The 13,382-nt window shown below is 35.7% G+C and overlaps 1 protein-coding gene across 4 annotated transcripts; it reads left to right on the top strand.

Moving 5' to 3' along the window:
* Window positions 1-1,841: 1,841 nt before the first annotated feature.
* On the top strand, window positions 1,842-12,803 carry LOC103131718 (G2/M phase-specific E3 ubiquitin-protein ligase-like). Of its 4 annotated transcripts, none has more exons than XM_016666858.1 (15): window positions 1,842-2,208; window positions 4,407-4,592; window positions 4,691-4,765; window positions 5,214-5,332; window positions 6,229-6,382; window positions 6,451-6,576; window positions 7,710-7,735; window positions 7,812-7,896; window positions 7,968-8,185; window positions 9,049-9,229; window positions 9,677-9,760; window positions 10,000-10,136; window positions 10,868-11,118; window positions 11,195-11,304; window positions 12,198-12,803. In XM_016666858.1, the coding sequence occupies exons 1-15, from the start codon at window positions 2,188-2,190 to the stop codon at window positions 12,381-12,383; spliced, it is 1,959 nt and encodes a 652-aa protein (XP_016522344.1). In that variant the 5' UTR covers window positions 1,842-2,187; the 3' UTR covers window positions 12,384-12,803. The 4 variants fall into 4 exon arrangements, with proteins under 4 accessions (XP_016522344.1, XP_016522343.1, XP_016522342.1 ...); XM_016666856.1 differs by having other exon boundaries at window positions 1,845-2,173; XM_007543415.2 differs by lacking the exon at window positions 1,842-2,208 and adding an exon at window positions 4,210-4,315.
* The last annotated feature ends 579 nt before the right edge of the window (window positions 12,804-13,382 follow it).

Here is a 13,382-nt window from a genome sequence, read left to right as displayed (position 1 = left end):
CCTGTAAGATGAAATGAAACACCTGTAAGGAGAGATGAAACACCTGTAAGGAGAGATGAAACACCTGTAAGGAGAGATGTCTTGTTGAACAAAGTTTCTTTTTTTAGCTTTTTTTTCTTTGGTATTTATTGAAAATAAATCTTTTATTCAAACTACATTCTGAAAAAAGCATTTTGCTTTGATTTCCTGGAATATTTTATTAAAACTTAATTATTTTTGGCTACTTTACTGTAAAACAATCCCAATAATAATGTTTTGTAATTTTGTCTCCAGACTGTTTCTGCATCCAGGTCGGAGGCACTGGGTTTGCAGATTAAGCTGAAATTTGGATTTAAACAGTTTTTATTTTGTTTTTTTGTACATTTAGCTGGAAAAATCCTGAGACCTGGTAGAAAGGGAATGAGCGTCTGATGGTTACAGTTTGATAATGAGCATTAATCAGGCAAGCAATGTCCATCAACTGAATGTAAACTCTGTAATTACATCTATACGGAACCATATTAATGCCAATTCTTTGTCGTTATAACAAGATTTTTAAAACTTGTTATAATGACATTTATGTCTCATTAAAACCAAAATATCTCGTCTGTTAAATAAGAAAAGTTGCAGCGGTAAAACAGCAACACCTGGTGTTTTTAGACGTCGTCATAGAAAACCTCATTACGCCTTTTTAATAATTTATAATCTGACTGGATTTTTTTCTCCATTTTAATAAGAAACTTTTGTGTTTTAACAAGGTTTGTTATGAAACTTTCTGCAACTCTTAATGTTTTTCTTCCATTCAACTTTCCAGTAAAATGTTTGTATGCATCTCTCTGTGTACAAACCATTTTTTGGCGTATTCTCCTTTTGGAGAGTTTCTGTAGCTGTATTTCCATTAATCATGGAATTATGCAAATTGATAGTACATAAACAAATGTGCTTAATGGAAACTTGTTTTTCAATTTAAAGCTTTATCATGTCGAAGTTGGTGTGTTTTACAAAATTGCCATGGAAACACTTCTTTACATCAACAACTGGATCTTACTACTGGCAGAAACCACAAAGAAGATGACAGGAAGTGGTAGAGTTATGTTTTTTCTTTTTATTCTTATTTCGCATAAAAACTTTTAAAAGAAATGACGACCGTTTCACATTTAGCATTAGTTCTAGGTAATATATTTTAGATATTTCTCTCTAACTGATACACTTAGCAAAAGTACAACTAACAGTAGAAAACATACAGGACAGATGGACAGAAACAAAACCACGGTACAAAAAGAAATAATTAAAAGTGAAAGTAAAACCTGAGGCTTATAGCAGAATAAATTCAGATTGGTACAGGAGGGTTTTCATTACTTATATCAACGAACCTATTCACATGATTTTAATTGCGTTTTTTCTCAGAAAATCTTAACACTAATTTTGGATTTTCACTAAGATGAGATCAAGATGAACAGAAATGGTTAATCTCGAGTTTTTGAGTTAAAAAGATTCATTTTTACTCTGGTTACTAAATAAAACTAAATGTTTCATTTTCAGGTTATCTCGTCTTGTTTTTGTGAAACTATTACAATCTAATCAGGAGTATTGATTTATCGGCTTTAGTTGCTGGTGGCAGACTGAAGTCGTCTGTTTCTGTTCCCATGACTTAAAGCAAACAAATCATTTTAAAACACATCGGTGTGCAAACTTCACCCAGACCTGACATTACAGCTTTAACACTTTCTAAAGTCAACATCCAGGCAAAATTCAAGGAATGTTCTTTATTTGACTAAATGTTTGTGTATTTTTCTGTCACAAAGGTCACATTCAATGATCCGCAAGCAGAAATTGATGAATCGCATCAATAAAAACCTTCTTCAGCCACGTAAACACGGCTGGATCAGGAGCTGCGTTTCCAGAGACCAGGCAGTCACTCAGAAGAGGGAGTAGACTGTGACCTTTGACCCCTGATAGGCCTCAGCTGGAGCTGATGAGCCTCAGCTGGTTAGATGTTTGGACGTCTTTGCTTCTGCTGAACCTGGAAACTTCAGCTGGGCTGAAACGTGGGTTTGTTTCTCTGGACAGGATGGAGCTTTGTGAGAAAAAGTCGGCGTTGCTGGGAATCGCAGAAAACATCGAGATGAGGCTTTTCTCTTCAAAAGAAGAAACTGTGATCATAACGACGCAGGAAAAACAGGAGAAGGAACAGGTTCGCTCTTCAAGATGAAACTTCATATTTACACAGTTGGGTTTTGAGTAATTTTTTAAAAATATATACTTTTAGTAGTACTTTTACTGCGCTGTACTTTTTACCTTTACTTGGGTAACTTTGTTATAAAGTATTTTTTCTCTTACTTGAGTAAAATGTCTGGATTGAATGAAAATCAAACATGTTTTAACCAGAAATCCATCAGACTGAGACACTCACCTGATGTTTCATCAGTTTTTTATTGAAAGAAACTGATTTAAAATTTTTTACTTGATTTTGTGATTATTTATTTATTTGAATTATTGTCATTTTGGTTCTTAAAATATAAAAATTTCCACTTAACCTTATGTTTTGGACCCTCTGTAATTTTATAATATTAAATTTGATCAGATACTCAGTACTTGAGTCGACTTTTTAACAAATACTTCAGTAACTTCTTGGATGGATCCTTTTATTTTCACTTGAGTAAAAACGTATTGAAGTCGTGCTGCTCAAACTTCAGCATAAAGTTTCATTACTCCCCCACCTCAAATTATTTCCAAGTTGATGTAAAGTCGAACTATCATCATGTGGTTCTTCTGTTCTTGATGAAAAATCAATATGAAAATTTCCCAACATTATTTGACTTTAACCGATTTAGTAACAAACCACAGCGAGTGAAGCTCGTTTTTCAAGTTTCAGAATCTTTTACGCTCATCACAAATCGGAAAGCAAGTTTCCTCATTCTGTGAAGAAACATTTTTCTGCTCAAATCAGTTGTTAAAATCAATCCTGATATTTCCTTCCTTTTAAAAGCATTTCGACAAATTCAATCAAGATGTTGTACCACTAATATTTAGTATAATGTCAAAGTTTTGTAAATAATTATTTCATTGATACTTTTGAAGGCTAAACTAAAGAACTGAAGCTTTTAAAAATCATCATTCTGTCTGTTTATCAAGAGTCTGCAGCCTTTACAACTTTAAGAGACATTTTAAAACAGTTTAGACAAAAACTACTTCAGAACATTTTTGGTATTTTTAAGTAAGGGCAGCACTACTTCAATATATTTTTACTCAAGTAAAAGTAAAGAGTATCCATCCAAGAAATCGTAAAAAAGTATTTGGTAAAAAGTTCTGAGTAACTCATCAGATTATCAACCATTTAATATTTAAAAATTACATCATCACATGAACCAAAGTATAAGGTTAAGTGGAAATTTTGGTATTTTAAGATTTAAAATGACAATAATTCATATCAATGAAAAAATTACAAAATCAGGCAAAAGAAAATTTTTCCAAATCGGTTTATTTTAAAAAAAACTTCAGAAACTTTAACAGAAATGCAGGCGTGTGTCTGAGTCTGGTGAATTAAAACATGTTTGTTTTTCATTCAGTTGGTAGAAAATCCAGAAATTTCACTCAAATAAGAGAAGAGATGCTTCATAATAAAATCACTCAAAGTAAAACTAAAAATGTTACTCAAGTAAATGTAATTAGTTACTAACCAGCTCTTGTAAACGTCTCCTATAACCAAATGGTTTTAAGGTTAACAAAACATGCTGACATGGTAAATAACAGAGAAGCTCTGCTGTTAGCGGATCAGTTCGATTCCTAATGAGACAAAAATCTTAACCTCTTGAGGCCCCAGAAATGCAAAAATGACAGAAATTAATGTAAATGGTGCATAATAGTAATAATAATCCTTCTGACTGCATATTTTAAATTTTCCATGATATAATCTGTCTTTATTATTCAGCACATTTATGTTGTGTAAATATATTGAATTAGACTTAATGATGTTAAATCAACTTGTTTTTGTGTCTGGAGACTCTTTAGGTTCAAAGTAAAGCAAATAAATTTGATCTGAGATGTAAATATACATTTTGTAAAGTTGTTGAGGTCACAGTTTCATTGATCAAAGTCAAATTGTCCTGTTAAAATCAGAAACGAGCTAAATGATCTTTGTTCATGGAACCGTTTTGGTTCTGCTGTGTTTATGTAATCAGGACGGTGCCGGTTCGCTCAGCCATCCAGCACATTTTCTTTTTGGATCATTTGACTGCGTTCATCCAGAATGGAGAAAATTCTCTTAGTTACTGTCAACAGAGGAACAAGAAAAGGACGAAACACAGAAGAACTGAATGAATCTGTTCCAGTAAAAGTTAAATTCCTGCCAGCGTTTCTAAACTTCAGGCCTCCATAACATTTATTTACTCGTCTTGATTAACTCCAGACCCGTTTCCCTTTGTTAGACCCGGAGGCTCCAGTACCTGGAGCATCCTCTGGCCCCGGACCTGGAGGCAGAGGAGGAGGAGGATGAAGACCTGCTAGTCGAGGTCAAAACCAAACAACCAGCAGAACCAAAAACGAAACCTCCCGTCGCCAAGGAGACGTTTTATGGTTCACACATAACAGACGACACAGACATCGAGATGGAGGTAAGAGACGAATCCAGTACAAAGAAATACTTTAATGTTAAAATGTTCCTATTTTCAGACGATGCTTGTAGAGTTAAAGTCAGTTTCTGTCCCTCCAGGCTTTTCCACCCATCAGGCTTTCTGACATCGAGCTGGTCGAGATGAAACCCGGCGGCTCCGACGCCGCCGCTCCGGTCAGCCTCAGCTTTTCTCTCTTTCTCTTATTATTAATCTAATTATTTTCCAAATTATTTCACTTGGTCCTTCACTGTATTTGTCATGTTAAGCAGTAATAAATAAAACGGAAACAATAAATACAATTAATTGTAAAGTAAATATAAACAAAACTGTCCTTCAAAAAAATGTCTGAGATCAAAACACGAGGCTGGAGGCTTTTATCATCCAGTTTTTAGAAGAAAGAAAAGATTAAATATAAAAAGTAGAAATTTTATGAAATTCTCTAACTTACTGCAGTATTTTTAATGGACAGTAATTTGCAAGTGTTTGTCTATCAAAAGGTCAAACTCAATGAGATATTTAGATTTTCTGTAATATTCTTGTTGCATATTTCTGTCATGTTTCTGGTAGATTTTGTACTGTTTGTTGCAGAGCTGCAGCTTGGTTTCACGTTTTATGTTGCAGTCATTGCCTAACAAACCTCGTCACCTTAAATGGAAGAAAGTGAATCCAGAGAAGAGCAGACATGTGGTGAAAGACGTGATCTGCCTCCCAAAGGATCATTACCTGGAGCAGCTGGACAGGTGAGGCCTGAGCCTCAACACCATGAAGCACCAATTCATTTAAATATCAAAACTTAAGGCTGCAGCGTCAAACTTTTATAAGAAAAAATGTTTTTTACATACTTGTTAAAAGTATGTTGTGACCAGAGTTGGGTAGTAAATGGTTACATTTACTGAATTACATTCAAGTAACTTTTTTTGAAAGAAATGTACTTTTATAAGTATTTTACTATGCTGTACTTTTTATTTGAGTGATTTTATTATGAAGTATTTCTACTCTTGAGTAAAATTTCTAAATTCTCTACCTACTGAACAAAAACAAAACAACAAAAGCCTACAGTTTTTATTAAAGTCTCACAAGTTCATCGACTACTCTGACTACTTCTGCTATTAGTGTGTGGAAAGTTTCTTTCTGTTGACGATAATCAGAATTTAAATGAAATGAAACTATTTTTACTGTCCTGCACGTTTTTGAGTAAAACTTGTGGATTATCTGGTTTATCGTTGTCGTCCGGTAGGTGGCGGTAAATGCAAATTAAGTTGGTTTCCCAACCGCCAATAAAACACAAAAGAACAGAAGCCTGCCATTAATGCTAAAAGTAGTTAGCATAGCCAAACGGCAGATAACCTGTTTTCCTGTAATAGTAAGTTGTTTTTCCACCATTATCATTTTTATCGCTAATGGTGATAAAGTTGTTTAATCGCTCTAAGATCCTCTTTTGAGGGTTGTTTTTGACCGGAGTGGTTCATTTTTACAGCTCGTGGAGGAGCTGTCACAACATGGCGACTGTCTTAATAAATATGGATTAAACTTATTTTATAAGTTACACCCTTCAGCTTTAAGAGTTATCTACACAGACAAATAATATATTTTCACAATCTGCGACTCGGTAAACGTTTGTGTTTTTATACTTTAGTAAACGACCGACTCCCCAACAATTTGCTCTGGCGGCTCGCATCACGGTGGACTCCAGCTGGTCAGCCAATCAGATGCAGAGCCGCCTGGCGTCGCTTTTCCAAACGCAGTTCGTAAAGAAACCGGGACAAAAGTTTTCCTTCACGTATCTGCAGGTTGGTGTGGTTGTTCTGCTCCAAAATGCGTCCGAGTCTCCATTTGAAGCCTAAACTGTCTGTTTCAGAGCGTGCGGAGCTCCAAAGTGCTGTTTGTCCCTGATTGTCCTGCGGAGGGCTGGACTGGAGAGCAGGTGCTCCGGATCAGTGAACACGGTGCTTTGTATATATTTAGTCACCACAGCTTTGAACAGGTACAACACAACATGTTTTATTTTTTAAATTAATCTGTCAACAGCAGATTTCTATCTTCATACTTGTTTACAAGAATGTCTAGTGAATTAAATGTTCCTATGCTGGATTAAAATGCCTTTTAAAAGAAGGTATTTCACTTAACACTTTTCTGATATCAAAATGTTTTTTTATAAGTTTGACAGAATAGTTTAATCCTAAATGCCGTGTTTTCATTAAGCTGCAGGCAGAAAACATCAGTTTGTCTGTAATTCTTTATAATAAGTCTCACTTGGTGAATTGAGTTACTGAAATAAATGAACTTTTCAATAATCTAATTTATTGAGATGCACTGTAGATACTAGATCTGCATTTATATGCCATCCAGTTAAATATTAAAGATAATTTTGCAACAATTAATTTTATTTATGTAGCACAAATTTATAACGGATGTTGTCTTGAAGCACAAACCATTTCAGTTCAGTCTAATTAATCCCAGTTATCAAAAAAGTAAGTTCATTATTCAGATTAGTTTAAAAGGTTTTTGAATAAAACTTAATGTCAGGGTTTTATTGTTTCGTTAACTCAGTGACTGGGTTTTTTTAGTCATACAGAAAATTAGAATTATACGCCCAGTGAGTCTCGTTTGTCAGATTAAAAGTACATTTTGTAAAGAAAATAAAAACCAAAAACTAGGTAGGTTTTAAACATGCTTTTTATTTCGCCCCTATTTATGTTTTTAAAAATTGTATTGGTCATATGTAATGTTTTAATTCAAATTGTTTTCAACAGCTTTAAATGGAAAGTTATTCTAATTAACAGAAATAAAGGCTTTCAAACATTCATCAGTGTGTAGCTAACCTATGTAAAGTTTCACTTTGTAATTAAGTTCCTTAAATAAAAGGGTTTTTCAATAATATTCTATTTTTTGAATGTATTTGCAGTATAAAGTCTTTCATACCAACCCAAACAAACTGAATTTGACTCATTAAGATAAAAATTAAGTTTAATCTGTCTGGATTGATTGTTTTGTTTGCTTCCTCCAGACAATACTTTTTGTGAATTGCTGAAATATTAATGAATTGGATTGAAATAAATTTCTGTCAAAATGTTTTATTTTTTTCTCGCTGCACCGCTCAACTTGTTACACCAACAGGCACAAAAAGCATCTGTCTTAAAACGGTAAGAAAACATTGTTTTGTGAGTGGAAACTTAAAAATAACACAAACAGCTGTTTTAAATACCTGAACGTTCACAGGAAGGAATCAGGGTCAAAGGTCAGCAGAGGGGGTCGAGGTCCAGTGGGACAGAACCAGCCGTGTGTCTGCCGGGCTCCTGAGAGGGTCAGTTAGTCTGGTGTAAAATCTGATTGGTCAAAGAAAGTCTTCCTGTTCACTTCCTGTTTCCTGTGCAGCTCACCCTCAACCTGGACACCATTCTGAGGTTATTCAGACTGGAAAACACAAACGCAGACGCAGAAACTGCAATGCAGGTGAGCAGAGGAGACGTCCTTCCTGCTGCTCTGCAGCAGGTCAGGAACCCAGGATTCTGCTTCAGATCCACACCTGCAGTTTCCTTCAGTGGCGACGAGGAAACGCTCAGCCAGGATGAAGCTCTCAGGGAGTTCTTCAGGTTTGGATTCGCCCCTGATGTTACGGTTTCAGGCACTGATTCAGTTTATGTTTAGTCATTAACTAAATGTACTTCAGTCTGTTAACATCTGCCTACAGTAGCGTTTCTCAGACTTTATCAGGATAAAGACCATCGGTTAACATTTTGGCTTATTTTCAGTTCTGAAAGTGGATTCTAAGCTCTCCAATAATGTCGCACATAAAAACAATTTAAAAAAATATTTACTACCAAGTGTTGTGCATCAATAACATTTTATAGCCATTTGTAATTTAAAATAAAAGATAAATGGACTTGAGTTGCTTTGGCAGAAACAAAAACCAGCATTAAATATAAAATTTTCCACCCATTTCCGTATTTAACTTGAGTCATTTTAAGTAAATAAAAGCAATAGCTGACATGTGAGCAGAGCATTATGCGGAAGCCAAGTCGGTTCTGACCAACGGAGATTTGAGTCCTGCGGTTCACATGGAGCCGTTAAAAGAATCGAGTCGCTCAGAAGGTTTTTCACATAAAAATAATCCTGTTGTTTTTGTCTTTCCTCCCATATCTTCAGTTTTTCTTTTGACTGAGAGGATTAAAACCATTGTAATTTTTAAACACAATCCTTTGGTAAGCTAGCTGTATGCACTTTGACCTCAGCTCACAGTAAATAAACGGTTGTTTACATGCAGTACCTTACGGACCACTAGGGGGCGCTGGCGAGGAGCACAGTTTGAGACTGGCTTGGTTTACGCCTTCTTTTGGTGTTGTAGTTTGACCGCCAGCCAGCAGGGGGCGCCGCTGGTCCACTGCGTTTTAATTGGTTGCTATCTTTGAGCGATGAAGGTGTGTTTTGCATCCTGAGATGATTTCCTCCCGTTCAGGCTGACCCTCCTGGAGCTGCAGCAGAGTTGTGTTTTTGAGGGTCGTCCGGAGCGTTTGTTTTTCACCTATGACCTCACAGCGCTGGACGACGGGTTGTACTACGAAGCGGGCGTTCTGATTGGCTGGTCGCTGGCTCATGGAGGACCTGGGCCGTGCTGTCTGCACCCCGCCCTCTACCAGGTTCGCCTCTCAGCAGGAACCATTTTATTCTGCATGATACAAACATGAACCTGCTGACAGCTGAAGCTACGCACAAAAACAAGAAGAGCTGAATGTTTTTATTTAGTGGTAACAGACTTAAATACGTTTGATCTTTAAACCAAACGTATTTAAGAACGGCACGCGGGCGTTCCGTTGCAGGTTAAATGTTTATAAATTTTAAACCTTTAACTACATCTAAAAAAATAAAACGAAGCATACCGGTAAATATTCATTCCTTTTTTTAATGAATGTGATTGTAACATTATTATTAACTTAATTTAGCTGAGAATGCTTTGGGAAAACAGTCATCATATATAATGGGATGTTTTACGTTCAGTAAACAAGTTAAAACCACATTTGCGTTCAGAACTTATGCAGATCATTGCAGGTATCATATAAAATATTTTTCTCTGGTTGTTCCTGCAGCTGATGTGTTGCCAAAGTGCATCTTTGGAGGATTTTAACTGGAGCGACGTCGTTGATGCTGAAGCTCGACTCCGACTGCAGGAGGTGGAGCGAACTCATCCTGATCAACATCCACGGCTTATTTCAGTGTTTATGAAAATATAAATAAAATGCTCAGCCTGCACCACACATGACAGCTGAGGAGTCCTAGTTGGTAGAGGAGTCGCACTGCAGAGTGACTGTAACCTGGTTGTTTTTCCCTGTGTGGACGTCATGCAGCCTGTGTGTCTCATCAGACAGTTTATCAGCCTACATGAAACCCTGAGTGTGTTTTTCTCTCCTAGCTGCAGAGCTGCAGCGACGTGAAGCATCTCTCTCCCAGCCTGTGCGACTGGCTGTCCGGCTGTGGGATCCATCCGGCCTGTTCCAAAGAGATTCCCGCCGTTTACGGCCGGTTGGTGAAACACCACGTCTACCACAGGTCTGAGCCTTTCGTCTGAACATCAGCTCTGTCAGCTGCTGCTGCCAAAAGCTGAGTTTTCATTACAAATCTGTGCAAATATTTGTAAATATTCTGCTGATGCAAAACAAAAACCCCACAATTTTACAAATTGTATGATGACTTATTGGGGCATTGTAAATGTAACAAGAAAAAAGGAGTAAATTTGCACCAAACATTTTTTCTAGAAATAAATTGGAAATTTCTGGAAAAAATTCTAATTAATTCTAGAAAGATTTTCTCTAAATTTGAGTTTTTTTCTTGGCTTTATTTGTTTTTTTATTTTACTTTTTATAACTCAGAATTTTTTTTTCTTGAAAATTTCTAGTGTTTTGACTGAAATTTGGGCCAGTATGCCAAAATTTTCTACAAAAAACAAGATTTCTAAGATCCAAACTTTGCACATAAAAAAACCTGAGAAATTTAATTTAATCTCATAAATTTTCTTGAAACATTGAAATTTAAGTTTGAAAAGTTTAAAATTTTGAGAAAAATCTCACAAATTTTAAAATTCGAGAAATTTCAACATCATTTTTTTTTTTAGAAAAGATGTTGAAATTTGAGATTAAAAAGTTGGAAATCTGTGACATTAATCTCAGAAATTTTCTAGAAAAACAGAATTTTCTGAGCGCCAAAAATTAAAAATTTGTGACCAAAAACTCAGAAATTTTGAGCCAAACGCGGCTCCAGTCTGACTGCCTCCTGAACTCCAGGGTGGCCAGTATGATCTCCCAGTTCCTGGAGGGCTTGAACAGCTGTGGGCGGCTGTGGGATCTGGTGAACTCGCACTGGGAAGCGTTTCTGCCAGTGATGACCAGTATGACCAGTACGGAGCGGCGGGCGCCGAGCCTGGAGGAGTTCAGACGCCTCTTCACGTTTTGCTTCAGCGATCCGGACTCTGAGCTGAGGGGAGCTGAGGAAACCACAGCGGCTCAGTGGGAAACCGTCCTGAGTATGGTCAGCGGTAAGCACACACACACACACACACACCGGCTGAGCTGATGAACCGATCAACGCATTTCCTCCTCCTGTTGAATCAGACGGTGAAGCGTGTTTCTCCTTTGAAGACCTCCTCCTCTTCATCACAGGAGCCCATCATCTTCCTCCGCTTGGTTTCCCCAAACTCGTCTCTCTGCGTTTTTACTCACAGGTTGGTATCGGCGATCACCAACCAATAATCAGTGATTATTGGTGATCATGAACTACATGTGTCCATTCCTGTGTGAGGCTGAACACCAACGGTTAGATTATGAAACGCCACAGAATAATCTGATTTAAATTAACGATTTAAATCATAAACATAATGACACAAAGATTTTTACACTGCAAAAAATACCAGATGGAATTACGATGGTGAACGTAAAATAGATGGAGTATTAGAGACTGATATCACCAGAATAAAGTGGCAATATGAGAATAAAGTCATTATGACAGAAATGTATGGGGGGAAAAAAGTCATAATGAGGAGAAATTCATAAAAATGAACAAGTAAAATTGTAATATAAAAATAAAGTCGTATTACCAGAATAAGGTCCCAAAAACAAAAATAAACCCATATTTGGAAAAATCAAGTAACAGTAATTATATGAGAATAAGTTAATATTTCAGGAATAAAGTTGTAATATTAGGACAATGAAGTAATTTTATGGGGAAAAAGTCATAAGTTTTACTTTCACTATCAGTTTTGGAGATGGGACCTGCTTAATCTGTCTAAATATCAGCAAATTATTATCAGGAGCTCGACTTTAAAATGAATATATATAAAAAAATCACAGAAAATATCAGATTTGAAGCTTTGTTCTCATTTAGCAACTTTATTCTAATAATTATTTCATGATATGACCTTATCGTCATCATATCCTGGTTTTATTATAATTAAAAATAAATAAACCTCCGTCTGGCCCTGATGCTCTGTAGTGGTGAGTTCAAGCCTTTAATTTAGTTTTTATTTCAAAGGTGAGAAGATATTTCCACTAAACTGGCCTGAAAATCTTCCACGGTTTCCCTTAATGTGACATTAATTTATTTAAATTATTTTTTCAGGACCCGTCCTCGTCCGACCCGATTCTCCCTCACGGTTCTGAGGATTCTCTGGAGCTGTTTCTGCCCAGAGGAGTCCCAGAGGCTTCGGACCTGCTGGTGCTGCTGAACAGAACCTTACACACAACTCTGGATCGAAGCTGTTTGCATGCAGGCAGAGATCAAATCTCTCCTGAAATGACGACGTAGTTCTTGTAAAAAGAAGCAAACATGTCGTCTGCTCAAGTGTTTTAACTCCTGATTAGATTTTATTGATGAATTGTTGACAGAGTCCTGCTGGTTGTTTTCTCTGTTTGGATTGTTTTGTGTATTTTAACAAACCCTGGATGATGATTCAAGTCATTTATCCCAACAATAAAAATGTTGTTTATACACATAATCTTGTAATTTACAGTGAAATTCCACAGTTGGGAATTTGAAGATGGTCTACTTAAATAGTTTTATTTTTAACATTTAATGTATATTTAATTCTTTACTCCAAAGTACACTTGTTAAGGTTGCAAAAATGTTGTAATAAAGTTAATTTAAGGTAAATAATTTTCATTTTGCATGAACACTTCTAACAAATGAACAAGTGTCGTGCGAGTCCTGAAATCATAAACATACCAGTATTATTACATTTTGGATTTGTATTTTGTCAACAGATATCAGACTGGTTTCTTTTTCTCCATTTTTATCTGTTTGGATCATTTCCTTCCTTTAAGGTTTAAGAAGAGCAGAAAATTCACTTGGAATTTGAAATAAATTGGTTAAGATCAAAAGAAAACAAATTCTTTAAAAGCATGTCAAAAATTACAAAAATATTTATTTTTCCTGTTTCTATCCAAGCAGAAAAACAAACTAAATGTTTAGAAATTACATTTAATTCAACTGTGCAAGTTTTTTTTCTTGAAAATTTCTAAGATCTAAAAAGTTTAGTATTTTTCTTGCAAATGTTTTAATTTTCAAGCTCAGAAAAGTCCTTGTATTTTCTAGAAAATTTCTGAGATTAACCTCAGAATTTCTAAAAATTTCTACATAAATTTAGGTTGCATGTCGTACTTTTGTCATATTTAATATGACATGTTCCAAAAGCTCCACTTTAACTGGTTTTTGAACTGAGGTAATATAAAGATAAATGACTTGCAGTCCATATGAATTCCTTAATTGTATTTTAACTGCAAAGCTGAAAAAGTTAAAATACAATGA

The sequence above is a fragment of the Poecilia formosa genome, unplaced genomic scaffold (genome assembly GCF_000485575.1).
Source record: "Poecilia formosa unplaced genomic scaffold, Poecilia_formosa-5.1.2 Scaffold820, whole genome shotgun sequence".
In the NCBI taxonomy this organism is placed as follows: domain Eukaryota; kingdom Metazoa; phylum Chordata; class Actinopteri; order Cyprinodontiformes; family Poeciliidae; genus Poecilia; species Poecilia formosa.
This window is presented reverse-complemented; position numbering and strand designations above follow the sequence as displayed.

Coding starts and splice junctions, on each gene's coding strand:
- LOC103131718 (XM_016666856.1), top strand. CDS start 1,955: ATGAGCCTCAGCTGGTTAGATGTTTGGACGTCTTTGCTTCTGCTGAAC. Junction 7,897..7,967: donor TCTGCCGGGCTCCTGAGAGG/GTCAGTTAGTCT, acceptor TTTCCTGTGCAG/CTCACCCTCAACCTGGACAC. Junction 9,761..9,999: donor CTCGACTCCGACTGCAGGAG/GTGGAGCGAACT, acceptor TTTCTCTCCTAG/CTGCAGAGCTGCAGCGACGT.